This window comes from Uloborus diversus, chromosome 1 (genome assembly GCF_026930045.1).
Source record: "Uloborus diversus isolate 005 chromosome 1, Udiv.v.3.1, whole genome shotgun sequence".
Taxonomy (NCBI): Eukaryota; Metazoa; Arthropoda; class Arachnida; order Araneae; family Uloboridae; genus Uloborus; species Uloborus diversus.
Window position 1 is genome coordinate 156,540,797 of NC_072731.1, and position 15,049 is coordinate 156,555,845.

General features: G+C 35.0%; 1 protein-coding gene across 1 annotated transcript; it reads right to left on the minus strand.

The window, feature by feature from the left end:
- Positions 1-11,608: 11,608 nt before the first annotated feature.
- LOC129227633 (uncharacterized) lies at positions 11,609-12,250 on the minus strand. Its single transcript, XM_054862225.1, has one exon. It carries the CDS (start codon positions 12,248-12,250, stop codon positions 11,609-11,611), a length of 642 nt encoding a protein of 213 aa, XP_054718200.1.
- Between the last annotated feature and the right edge of the window lie 2,799 nt (positions 12,251-15,049).

Below are 15,049 nucleotides of genomic sequence, written 5' to 3' on the forward strand. Positions count from 1 at the left end.
AACAAACTAACAGGTGTAAGACACAGACATGCAAAATTTAAGTGTAAAAAATGGACGCCAATGCAGAAAAATGGACACAAATTATAAAAAGTTATGAAATGGGAAAAACATGACTAATCGTAAATTATGAGACCCCATTTAAAAACATTTTTCAAATTCTGAACGATGCATAACATAAAAAAATTTATATCTTTGAATTTCAGAAGCTGAAATTAATAGGCTTTGATATGTTATGCAATGCAATGAGCACTGAATAAACAGAGACCCATAATTTAAAAATAAATTCAGATCTTAAAAATAAATTCAAATATAGAATTGAGTATAGTTTCAAAAATAAATTCAACCTTTTTTATGTTATAAAGACCAAGAAAACACAAAAAACAAATGATTTGAGCTTCCAGTTATAAGCAGGGGTTTTCCCATGGACTCCATATACTCTAAAACATTTTTTGGATTTATGTGTACGATCCCACACACATATTGTGCATAATGGATTACTGGGAGTATACCCTCAGAAAAATTGATGGGAACATCACTGGTTATAAATGTGTTCATATGATGCACAATGTGCAAAAGGACCGTCTGCAAATGATGTCACACTTGGGGGGAGGGGGGAGGTTCATTGTAACATTTTGTGACAAGGAGGAGGAAAGGGGTAACAAGAGTTGTGGCATTATACATTTTTTAAAAGATGTTTATGAAAAATAGCATGGCTCGTGACGGGGGGGGGGGATTGGGGGCGATGAAGTGTGGCACTTTGATAAAGACGGGGAGGGGGTCAGTTGCATTGACAAATGTGTGACACATGTTTGGGCAGACCCAAAGTTTTGTTCAAAGTTATTTTTAGGTTAAGATCATTCATGTTTTGCCTAATTTTCAACTCATTTGATTCGGTTGAATCTTTTTGTATTTAAAAATCGATTTCCATATTGCATTCGCTTACCGAAAAGCAATTTGCATTTTTTTTTCTTTTAATTAATGCTTTATATCGTTTTTATCCTATGATTTTATATATGCAGTGCAAAGCATTCTGGATTTTTTTTCTGAGAACATATAAGCCATAAGTAGTTAGGCGCAATAAAACAAACCATGTTTTTAAAACAAATATTTAAACTGAAGTGGTTGCATTTGCATCAGCTGAATGTATCTTTCCAAATCCGATGGGTTTTTTCTTTTCTTTACTTACTAACTTTGTTTTAAAAAAAGAAGTTTAAAAAAATTGCAGTTTTCATCCCAATTTTGAATTAAACATCTCATTTTCTAAGGTATGTAAGAGCTACATTAACATTTGTGTTTCAGCATACACTGCATACTGCATGTACGAACGATGCGTTATATTTAGATGAAAAAATACTCAAAATTTGTTCAGTCCAAAACTTAGAATTCTTTTTCATTTGTCAAACAATACATCTCACAACACCATGATGCATATACGCATACAACAATAATTAAAATACAAGAGCGGCATAAGTGCTATGAAATGTTTTCAGTTGTTATTACATTGGACAAACATAGTAAATAAATCAAAAAGCATAGATTGTTTAGTATCATAGTTGATCTTAATACGTACTTCGCAATTTAACCAAACTAAACGGATGTCCCGAAAATGACAAATGAATTTTGAAAATCAATAATAGAAAAACCAAAACAACGCGTGGATCGTTTACGGACTTTCTTATATTAGAATAATTAAGAGATTTTATTTCGCCAGCTTATACGTCTTTAGTTTGCATTTCAAACAACAGATGACGCTCCTTGCATGCAACAGCTGTGAGAGAAATGAATTTATGACACTTCCTTCGGAATTTTGGTACACTTTATGTTTGTGAATGGGGGTTTGTCAAAGTGGGAAGCAGCTTACCTATTTCTGGAAGTGGAATCTGAATGTGCAAATTTTGGGGACAAAATTCTAAAACTATCTGGTTTCCCAAGCATAAAGCTGCAAACAATACATTTCCAATTCCATGGCGTTCCGTTTCTCTTTTGTTGATTTTCAGTATCCATCCGTCATTTTTGACGCACATGTTTGATAGCAGGGCCGTGCACAGAAATTTTGGGGCTCGTCACAAATGAACTTTACGCCCCCCCCCCCCTTCATATTGTTTACCCTTACGTCCGACATAGATTTCACCCTTCTTTTTGAAAATCTCGGGTCCGGGCAGGGATGTCCGCAGGGGGAGATTTTGGCGCAAATTGCGCCATCAAAACGGGGGGGGGGGGATTTTTTAAATTTATTTATTTAGCTTTATTTATTGATTTATTTTTAATTTATTATTTATTTTATTATTTTTTTATACTTCTTTCTATTTATCTTTTATTTCATTATTTATTTAGTTTGTGTGTGTGTGTAATCGGCGTAGCACAGAACTTTACTAATGAAATAATAATAATAATTGAAAATAAATAAATAAGAATATTTAAGACTACAAATAAAATAAAAAAGAGAGTTAAAAAGTAAAAAAGAAAGGGACGGTTGAGTTTTTTTTTGGTGGGGGGGAGGAGGATTTGCGCCATTGAACGTGGGGGGGGGGATGGGCACCCTTGAGCCCGGCCCAACAGGTGTCTTACCGATCGGCACCACAGCACTCATTTAGGCTCACTGCACTCCTCCCCCCAGGGCCTGATTAATGCATGGTCCCGGGTCCATGGACCTGGGCACCACAATTTTAGGGGCACCAAAATAGGATAAATCTCTTTCTTTCTGCACTTTTTTTTGTAACTACAACTTCGAAAATGTACGGATTATCTTGCAAGAGGGGCAACAAATTTTTCCTGGACCTGGGCACCACTTTGGCTTGATCAGGCCCTGCCTCCCCCTCTCCGAAATTCTGGAACTGTTAACTGGAGAAACATCCTGTAGAAACAGTACTTGGAAGTAAGACTGCGGAGTCGGAGTTCAAATCATGGAGTCCAAGTCGGTCTGTTTTTGGGGTACAGAGTACAGTAATCGGAGTTGGAAACGGGAGTCGAATGCTTTAAAATTCTAAGAGTTGGAATTGGTCAGTTTAACCCCCGAGTTCACAACTCTGCCAGTGCTGCAGAGTCGGACTGATTTTGGGGTAAATGATACAAATGCTCTAAAATTATAGGAGTCGGTCCCCCCCCCCCCCCCCCCCCCGACTCCTCAGCCTTGCTTGTAAGGCAATGAAGCTTTGATTAAAAAAAGCAAGCAACATATAAGGCAATGGCTCAAGCCTGTGAAAAATTGTCCTTTGAGTTCGAAACCAGTATGGTTAAATACATTCCACAAATAAAATGTTTGAAACATGATTCGAGAAATTGTGCGTAGCTTTAACAAAATGCAGTATGAAGCGCGGACAGGCAGGATATAACTTGAGCAAGCAACGAATGGGGCACTCAGTCAAAGATGGTTACTGATGCTTCGTAGAAATGCAATACATAATAATGTATTAGAAGAGGTAATATACAGTAGTTTATGTACAATTTTAAATAAAGGTTCTTATTACTTAAAATACACCACCAGCTCAGTTATTCCATCCGAGTACTGCAGTTTCGTGCTTTTTAGCACTCATCAGCCCGGAATAGGAATCACATGAGCTGGAGGCGAAAAACAAACGGGCGGTTACTACAAAAAAGGTTCTTATTATTACATTTGGCACTTTTCCGTTACAGGTACGTCACTTGACTTGGCGAGTTGTTTTCTTTCTACCTTGGCGAAAATTGAAAAGTTACGTTTATATCGTCGCCATGATTGCTCCTCTTTTTCAAACTTTACATTTTAATGGAACTATTAACGTTAATTGTAACTCGATACATTTTTATAGCTGACGACTTTATGCGTTAAAGGAGCGTTTACAGTTTATTTGGTGAATAATTTCAATGGATGTTTTTATGTTCTTTAATAGTTTATTTTTTATGTGGCAGATGATTTTACTTATAATGGCTAGATTTAATTAATAATAGGATTTTTTGCAATTTAATGGCACTTTTAGTCTTATGCCAAGCCTTGTTTTGTTTTGTATGGTATCATTAAATAGGTAGATTCTATATACCTTTCTCTTAATACAGTGCCAATAAATAATTAAAAAAAAAGAAAAAAAATCACCAAGATTAAAAATGCCCCGTACCTATAACGGAAAAGTATCTTGCATTCCTTGGCATTATAGAAGTTGGGATGAAATTTTTATGTGACATAAGGAACTGCTTCGAGCTCAAAAACTAAAGAATGATTATGAGGATAAATATTTCAAAATTCTTTGATTGCTGTTATTTAAGGGCATTTTTGAAATTCATTTTTTTTAGAATTCATTTTACTTTTAGATTTATGCCCGGGAAGAGAGAGATTGGTTTCAAGACAAATACTTAACAGTAGTCGAAGTGTGTAATAAAAACTTTCTTTCTTAGGGACGGTAGTTGCATTTCAGAAGAGAAAAATATCAATGTGTTAAGCTTCGAGTTATACAAATGTAATAAAGTATAAAAATTAAAAATATTAAAAACCAGTAATTGAATTCATAAATTAATTAATAAAATAAAAATTATAATGAAAATTAAAAAATGAATAAAGATAAGGATAACAATAATCATTCTAATTATAATACTAATAACAAAACAAACACAGAAATGAAAGTAAGAATAAAAATAGCATATCATCGCAAAAATAGTAATAGATATAATAATGACAATACAATAATTAATAAATAAATAGAAATTTTTATAACATAAAATAATGAAAATCAAATAGCATACCGGGTATATTTGACAAAGCAAGACGGCCAATTACAGAAGTCGACTTACGACGAATTTCAATCTTAATAACATAATTATATGTATAAACTGACGAATGACTTTAAAAGGAAAGTATCCTAAAGTTTGTAAAATACCAGAACAAGAACAAAGATAATCGAAAAAAAAAGATAGTTCTTTGAATGTACAATATGACTATTAACTATTATTCCTAATATATGAAAATTGTGTAATTACACCAGTTACACAATTTCAATATGAAAATTATGTAGTTAGAGTAATGTAACTTAGGTAATCGTACGTTAATCAATACATGTGTTTAACTGAGTGCCCTCTGGAAGGAGAAATATGAAACAAGCAGGCTCATCAAAATCATGCTTATATATATATTTATATTTACAAAAACATTTATATAATCTTTGTGTAAAACCCAACATTACCCAAAACTATTTAAAAACGTACAAAAAAGTACGTATTTATGAATAATTATGCGTCATCTGTATGCGCATATGTTTCAATTAATAACTTTTATATATAATGCTAAATTAAATCAGTCGATGACAATTTTTAACAGTGTCAATTCTATCACACATTTTTATACATAATTTTCATTAAAATATATTTATTAAGGATTGCTTGAGTTCTTTTAAATGGTAAAACAAGAATAATTAAGGTTATGACAGACATTTTTGCTATGATTGGATTCTAGATTTTTTTGGGCAATACCTTTTTAAACAATTGAGTTTCGCTAAAAAAAAAATGTTTTTAGTTAAAAAAAACAAAGTTAATACGGAACTAGTTTTTACCTTAAGTTGCTGAAAAAAGGAAACATAAAATAGTGAAATACATCCTGGACTTCAAAAGCAGAAGAAAAAAAAGAAAAATAGATGCATTAATTCTGTTTATAGTAGAGATGAGTAAACACATTTAATTTTGTCAAAAACGGTAGTGAGCAAAACTTTCAGATAATTTGGAAATAAGTGAAAGGCCGTTGAAACTTCTGCAAGAAGCAAAATTCGTGACCTACGGCATCTTTTTTTTTGCATTAGGGAAGATTACGTATGGCCACTACATGGGGTAGCTAGGAGTACCACAGTAATGAGACCCGGGCTGAAAAAAACAATTGTAAACTTATATTTATATACTTATTTCTACGCTTGGCAAAAGTGGAAGGGGCCAGTTGCATGATCTAAAACAACGCCCAGAATACATGTGGGGCAGTAGGGGGAGTGGGGAGCTCAAAGAAACGGTGTGTAGATGGGTAGCTTTATCTAAAGTCCTGAATCGTAGAATAAGTAGTCCCACGTCCGCCATCTTGGGGCTAAACGACGCTTTCTTCCTGTGTCTAACATGGTGAAGTAGCTTGTTTTGATTCTTAATTGTGGTTTCTTATTAATTCTGTGCATGGCCTCACTGAATTTCGCTTACGCTTATAGACCGTGACAATCGCCGAAACTCATGGCAACAAAGAGGGTGCTACAGGGAGCCCCTATTCGCATTACGTTGCCATTGATTAGTGGATGCCAGGGTTCCGTTCAGCGCCTCTTGCGGTCAAAATGGGTGACATCCTATGAAAAATAAACCAAATTTGGAACTTGTCATTCATTGGTGGATGCTCCGTATTCCGTTCAATTTCAAGAGCAAATTATAGTTGCATCGGTTTAACACAGAAATATCTTGAATTGTCAAGGCCCGAAAGCGTCGGCGCCATCTAGTGGGGCCATGCTCTGTGTTAATCCACAATCAAGGATCCTCACAATCAAGAAGCAAAACACGCTACTTCACCGTAGCGAGGACGGAAGGATTCCGTTCAATTTCCTTCCACATAGGAAGACAACGGCATGCAGCCCCTATAGAAGGCGGACGTGTCGCCACAGACTTAAGAGTGTCGCTACTTAAACTACGGTCTTGGGCTTTAACTGCGGAGTTAGGAGCGTATGATTTATGCAGAACTTATACCGGGGTTATTTGTTGAAAGTGTTGATTAGCAAAAAGTTCTACTTTTTTAAATAGATTGGCTTCAGGCAGTATTTTTATCTCGTTCGACAATGCAAAACAAATTCAAAAAAAAAAAAAACTGCTATTGATAAAAAAAATTGACCAGAAATGAAAAATTATATCTCATGGAATTTTTACAATCAATGACATCTAATGTTATTCACAGCCCAGGAATGTGTTTGCTCATCTCTATGCCAGATACAATCTACTTACTATTATAATACAGTTACACCAGAGGTTTAATTGGAAGCCATATCTTCAGCGATCTTTAAAGAACCTAGTCTTAAGAAATGTACTGAAAAACACACGAAGAAAGATTCTCTCTGCTCCGGAGTTACATCTTCATGAAACATTTCCGAGGGTGGGCAAATGTTTTGTTTTGCTCTGCACATTCGGATGTGGAGTTTTAATACTTCACTTTTCGCCGATGATCTTTTACGAGCATATCATTCATGTCAACATTTATTTCAATTAACAGGTCACTGTGAGTCATAGATAGCAGAAGGATTAACTGAGTGAAGATAGACGAAATGATTACCAAATTTACCACACTATATTTAAGGATTACAAGGGCTCCTTTCTTGTTGTGTATGAGTATAAACAATGACTGCAATACCGGGCCAAAAGTATTATTTTGGGTATTTTTTAATGGTAATATACCGGAATACACCGGCATACGAACTGTTATTTGAAATAAAATATGACGAATGACATCACGTGCATAATCTTAAAACACATTCATGTCCACTGAAATAAATCTGGAGAAAGTTGCTTTGTAGTCACGTGGTTAGCAACTACTAGTAAAGAATGGGCAGTTGATGCGTAAAACTGTCATTTAACAATATATCAGTTACGCCATCGATAAGTTTAACGATCGTAAATCATGATACTTCTGAGAAGCATATGCAGTTTAATGTGACTGTCCGCTTCAGGATAGTTTTGCTGCCTTAATGTCCAGTGCAGTCTTAAAAAGGTCTCTTGACGATCCAATAATGAATAAGTAAATAAAGAAATAAAGACATTCTAGAGAGAAAAAGGACTATTATTCACAACAGCGATGATAACGCATTCGTGCCAAAGAAAAAATCTATAAATTGCTAATATTTTTTCACATTTGAATCATAGACTTTCTTGCTGAAAATACTTAGCAAGCGACTCAAATCTTGAATAACTCCACGTAAAAAGACTTCTGAGTAAAATTACTCTTCACGACAACATTGATAAAGCATACCAGATTTTCAAGATTTTTTTCCCAATGGTTATACAGGGTGGCGACAGATCAGGGAGATCAGGAAAAAGTCAGGGAACTTTATCACTCAGGGAAAAATCAGGGAAATATCAGGGAATTTTGAAAAAATAACAAAAATTCAGGGAAAATTGATCAAATGAAAAAATTTTTTTCCTTGCAAATGAAGTACTTCCATTCCGTACGAATTTTCCGCCAATTATTTGTTTTAAAAAAGTAAAATTAATGAGGTGCGATTATGCAGTTCCGCATATTTGTGCATCTTTTTTCCTCAAGATCAAAGTATTCAATCTTAAGATGAGCTTCCTAAGATTGCTTCTGTGTCTGTAAAGTTGTTTATTTTACCTTACTTGAATTTTCCTTCCAAGCATTCCAAGCTACGTAAAATAAACAACCCTACAGGCAAAGAGGAAGCCGCCATTAATGACTTGCTCCCTTGCCTTTACTCATTGTCTTGAAGTAATTAGTATACTGTTATCACGATTTCAAGAAAAAATCTTTGTTTTATAATTAATGCTGAAAAAGTCTGAAAAGTTATCACTTAGCGTTTTTAATTAGTTCGCTAAAATTGAATTTTGACTGAAAATCAAATTTGTTTTTTTGCCATGGTATTATTCACTGTCAGAATTACACGAAGGGTTTTTTTTTTTTTTTTTCAGACTTTAAAACTCTTTTATTTTAAAACCCTATACATATACTTTCAAAATTAATAATTGTTTTTGAATTTCAATGTTGTTTGTTACTAAAGAAATCTAAGATTTTTTTCCGACAACTAATGAAATCATTTGAAATTGAGTTGTGTACATAAGTAAATATTTTTATTAATTATTATTTCTTTCAATAGTTAAAATGCTGTATTCATTCATTAAAACCTAAGTTCTTGATTAGAGAATAGCTCAATATGACTGGTTGTTGAAAGATTTCAATTTTTTGTACATAAATATGTCTATTCTGCCGTGTACAAGTAAAGGGCAATAACTGCACATTTTTCTTTTCTATTTCTTTTTTTTTTTTTTTTTTTTTGGCGTTTTTATCATCTATTGTACGTTATCTTTATTGTACATACTCGCTTATTTGGTTTCCGCTGAAAAAGAAGCGTGAAGAAAGCGTCTAATTCCAACATTTTCCTATTGTTAGTACCGAGTCCACCACATTTTTTTTTTTTTTTCAAATACCTCGAAAACTTATTTCTGCAGATACTGCCGTTTTCCTGCACACGGCAGTATTATTTACGTAAGTAAAACTACATTACTTCTATACTTTAACTGCCACTTGTTACTCTTGCAGCTACAATTAAACTGCTTGAAAATTCAGTTCAAGATTATTTCCATTTAAATTTTTTAGTTTTATCATGGTTAGATATGTCTTTAAGAGTGGTTTTAATAATTTCTTAGGCTTCTTATGTTAACTGGTTCCTGGAAGTAATTGTTTTAGATTTCTGACAATATTTCTCTGTCAATAATTTAATATACAATTTTTACCAAAAAAAAGGACCATCTTTTCAAAATATATTTTTATTAACAGCTTAAACTGTATTAGACACTGCATTTTATTTAATATGCAATGCTTTTCAGGTAGAGCAAAGAAAAGGAAACCTTTATCATTCATTGGTAACGTAAATGAGGGAAATGTAGTGAACTTAATCAGGGAAATCAGGGAAAAGTCAGGGAACTTTTTTTCCCAGTTCCTGTCGCCACCTTGTTATAAATGGTGCTTTCACACTCTCTTAGTACTTAGTTATGTTTCAAAAATATAATTCACTATTATTTATGATTTTCAACGATAAATGAAACAATGTGAAAAGTATTCTATTTTGTCTTTTGCAGCTATCAAAGTGGCATAAAAATAGTGGTACTTTTCGAGAGGCTGTCAAATTGCAAAAAAAGAGGAGGTTCAATACTTTGAAAACATTTAGTAGAAATGGCGATGTCAGCTTTCTTTTGAAATTTAAGTAATTGTGCTTTGTAGTTCAACTCTTTTTATTTAGCAAGCTCTTTCTCTGTTTTTTTCCATTTATAACAAAAAATTCTCTCTCAAGCAAGGCAATACCCGATAAAACTAAACTTTATCCTCAATTTTGGAACTTGTAAAAAATTATGTATGGCGAAATGACAACTAATACTTGCACCGTCTTCACAAAGACAGCTGATAAAAACCTCGTACATGGCAAAGATGGTGGTCATTGGTCACTTGATAGATGTATCCTTTAAATATCCTCTCACCGAATACTTGCACCGTCTTCATAAAGATAGCTGATAAAACCTCGTACAAGGCGAAGATGATGGACATTGGTTACTTGATAGATATATCCTTTAAATAGCCTTTTACCGAATACTTGCACTGTCTTCATAAAGATAGCTGATAAAACCTAGTACAGGGTGAAGATGATGGTCACTTGATAGCTATATCCATTAAATAACATTTTACCAAATACTTGTACCGTCTTCATAAAGATTTAATAAAACCTCGTACTTCGAGAAGATGGTGGTCATTGGTCACTTGATTTATATATCCTTTAAATAGCCTTTTACTGACATTTTTGGAAGTTGAAAACATTTGAATAACTAATTTATTCGAAGCGTCTGCAAAGGAAAGTTTTAGTTTTTACTTGATGAGACGAGAAAATCTTTTTTATAGTATTGAGCATTGTCGTCAAGGCATTATTAAAAGTGATAATTTTCCGCTATAGCTGCAGATAATATCTATGCATCCTGCACCAATGAACATATCCGAAATATTTTTCTAAACACATGTAAAATGTGTGAGTTCATCTGTATAGATCCCCCTCAAATTTCTTTTAGAATAGTAGAAATGCTGACGATTTCCTCAGAATTTCTGTTTTGAATCAAGTTTAAATTTTTACATTTTGTCTTTCAAAAAAGTCCTTAAGTATGTTGAAATCAGCATCTTTCTGAAGAACTTATCTCGCAAGAGGTACTTATTGCCATTCAGGAATGTTTTCACAGAATCTCAGAGTAAGTAAATCTTTAGGTCGAACCGTTTGATCAATTATTAAGCTCTATCATGTAAATACGTCTGAAATATTGCAAAGCAAAAGTGGAAAAAGGTTTGCCGAAAGTTCTGAAATATTTTTGAATATTGTTCAGAGTTGAATTCATAAAAAGAAATCATGAGTATTTTTTTCCCATTTCGAGATAACATATATATATATATATATATAGAGAGAGAGAGAGAGAGAGAATATCATGAAGTTACCACCCAATGCTTCTACAGTTTGTCCCATATTGTTTTGATTTGATGGGATTTGTAGTTCGGATGAGTAATGAAGTGGGCAATTTTTGGTTCTTCCCTCCTGAATAATTGGCAATAATTACTTCCGTGTTTCTGGTATGCTGTTGGGGAAAAAATCAGGCTTGTCATTTTATTTTAGTGATTTCTCCTGATCATTGGCAATAGGTGTCTTGCGTTTCTATTTTTACCCTCCTCTAAGCCCTGTGGGGTGAAAAATTCAGTATATCATTTTTCGTGTTTTCCGCCTGAATCGTTGGCAATAAGTACCTCTTGCGTTTCTGGTATGCTGTTGAGTACAAAATTAAGTTTGCCATTTTTAGTTTTTCCCTTCTGAATCGTTGGAAATATGTGCTTCTTGCGTTTCTGGTATGCAATTGTATTAAAAAAAAAAGAAGTTGGCCATTCTTAGTATTTGCCTCCCGAATCGTTGGCAATGAGTACTTGCGTTTCTGGTATGCTGTTGGGAGGACTGGTCGGCGTCAAGGTGTTGGAGTATCCGTTGCTGCCCGGCGTGGTTCCGTCCAGTTGCGGCGCCGACGCCGCTTCGGCGTTTAGCTCCGTGAACTCAGAGATGTCGGCGAGCGGCGTCGACTCCTCCGGTGCCGCTTCCACGTCGTCCGTGCGAACCACGACGGCGGCCGCTTTCTGCGGAACGTCCGTCATGTGGGCCTCCGAGCAGAACACTTTGATGACGCAGAAGACGGCGCCCACGCCGATGAGCAGAAGGCCGACCGTCTGCGCGGTGGGCACGGCCGCGCCCACGCCGATGAACACGAGCAGGAGCCCGGTGATGAGGAAGAGCGTGCCCATGTAGACGAGGAAGCGGCGCCGCTGCCGCTCCAGGTCGCTGTCGACACGCACGCGGCGCCGGAACGCAGCGTGACGCCCGCTGATGGTGGAGACGCCCGGCCGGGCGCCGCCCTGCTGGTTGCGGCCGGAAAGGGAGGAGCTGCTCGAGTGGTGGCTTTGGGGAATACCGAAGCGGCCGAACGTTTTACTTCTTTTGCGGCCGCGCCGGACGGCGACTGCGGGCATGGCGGAAATCATAGTCAGAAATCTGCAGGAAGAGAAGATACGAGAAATTAATTTTTCTGTTTCTGAAGAAGAAATCAACACAAAACTTACTCAAATAACTTTTTATAATAACTTTCTTACTCGAACTACTTACTAACTACTCGAATGACTAACTCAATAGATCTCCCCACTTAAATTAACTGTTCAAGTGGTGTCATCTATTCAGTAACTAGATAGCTAGAGCAATAGCTCGTTTACTGTGCTAATACCCTAAACCCTATGGAAGTTTTTTTAAACTGTTATTGTTGCACCAAAATTATCTTTTGGTTTTGATTAGTTAAAAAACCTCATCAAGGTTTTAGGCGATTGGAAATATTTTACTCAACCTTATCTTTTAGATTTAGATTGTTTAAAGAAAATTCGTGAAATATAAATCCTTGGCTGAGTACCAATAGTTAGGGAAAGACTATCCCTGCGGCGTACTAATGTCGTGCGTTGTCAGAGTCTGCCATTTTCCTTCCGACTCCGCTGCCCTGGCGGTAAGTTGTAGCTTATTACGATAAAAAATATATTTATGGATTTCAAGAATTAAGTTAAAAATATATTTAGTTAAAGTAAATCTTTTTCAGAGGTTCTGTGTGTGAATAAAGTACTATACTTATAGGGTGTCCTGAAATAGACTGACTGATTTAAAAAACTTATAACAGGAAAACGGTTAACCATAAAAAAAAAATCTTGCAGAAAATTCATAAGTTTTGCGTAAATTTCTTTCCCCAACATTTCCAAATTTTAGTTTAAATTTTTTTCAATAGATGGGCTGCAAGTAGTAAGCCCTTTAAGTCAAAAAAAAAAAAAAAAAAGAAAGAAAAAAAGGATTGAATTTCACCGATTTTTCCTCCGATTGCGACATGTGGTTGCAGACGACGGTAGACATTTTAAAAATGTTGTGTAATTTTTTTTTTTAAATATTTTTCGGAAAACTGATACAATTTTCTATCTTTCTGAGATTTACTATCTAACGATCTGCAGTGCCATCTATGGGAAAGTTCTTGAACTAAAATTTACTGGGGGACAAAACTAACGGCCCACCACATGAATTTTCTGCAAGAATTATTATTTTTTTTTTATCATTAGCCGCCTGTTATAAATTTTCGAAAACAGTCAGTATTTCAGGACACCTTGTATTTACATATATGTAATACGCAAGAATCAATTTCAACAATAGTAGTTTCGGCGTGGAGAACGATAGTAAATGAAATATGCCTCAGAATTCAATTTCCATCGTAACCAAAAGGGGGAAATCAATATGAGGAGGCTCGTGACGTACCAGCCAAATACTTTTCTGCATTATTTAGTGTAATTTATTTTCGTAGTTCTTTGTGCTCTTGTAACACGTAAAAGAAATTTAAGAGCATTTTTTCTGCTCTGTTTTTGAAATTAGTTTTAGACATTGACGCAGGTCTGAAAACGCATTTTGTGTTTCGTTGAAATGTTTCCTTCATTTAAGCAAATGTAAAGAGTGTAAATGTGCATTAAGGAAAACTCATTTATACGGAAATTAAATGAAATAAGTATAGATTTTTCATAGTTTCGGATTAGTTATTTGAGCCAGAATCTCAAATCTGTGAATTAAGATTAATTTAATTGCCATTAATGCATTTTGGGGTTTTTTTTTGTGTAAGTGCAAAAATAAAACAAACAAACCAAAACAGTTCTTTTTCTTACATATACGTCACATTTCGCACTTCAGGGTCACCCCTACCTGCCACTTTTTGTGGTTGAACCGGTTGGTGGGGCTCTGAAGTTGTTTTTTTTTTTTTTTTTTTTTTTTTTTTAAATCCAGAACATAAGCCGAGCAATCTCTCGTCCAACACCCTAGAGCAGCGGTTCCCAACGCATGGGCCGCGGCCAACATGTGGGCCGCGAACGGCATGTTACTGGGCCGTGGACACTGGTCGAGAATCTGAAACATCAAAATAAATCTTGGGATCGTAATTTCCGTTTTTTGCGAAAATTCACTTACTAGATGTGCCGTCACTCTCACTCATGAGCTCTTTTTGGCTCAAAGCCGATAAGAAACTTTAAGATGAGATTTCTCACATTTCTTAGGAACTTTCCCATATAGTTAGAGAGATGAAATCTAATGAATCAGAAACTCCTTTAAAGAAATTTGCCAGTAAATTGAGACTTTTGAGGGGCTTTTCGATAACCTATCTATTTGAATGAGACTTTTCATTGCAGTTTAAAAAAATGTAGAAATACATTGAACGCAGCAAGTTATTTGAGATTAAAACTATCCATTTTCAATCCAGTTATCAACTCCTTCGTAGGGGAAAAATAGCATCAAAAATTCTATGCAGTTTTAACTTTGATGACTTTTACACTTGAGGACAGTTATATGAACAGATACCCCCCCCCCCCTCGCAGAAAGTCAATTTTGACTGCGCAAATATATAGCAGTTTATGGGCCTCAATGATGTTTTCTGTACAAAACTGGTGGGCCGCACAACTAAAAAGGTTGGGAACTGCTGCCCTAGAGGTATTGATTCACTTTGAGGACTTAATGACCACGATATATTAAACGTGCCTCAATCACCATTAATGATCCGAGTTATTTTTACATGTAAATAATTTTACAATACTACTAATTTAGCGAAGAAAATAAAAATGAAGTCGTACACAAAATACAAAATATTTTTTAAGAAAAAAAAATCTTTGAACAAAAAAAAAAAAAAAAAATAATAATTAAAAAAATTAAAACTAAGTGAACAAAGCGCAGAGGCGTTCCTAGCACGAGTGGCAATGGTGTGGTAATTTGAAGATCCCCCCCCC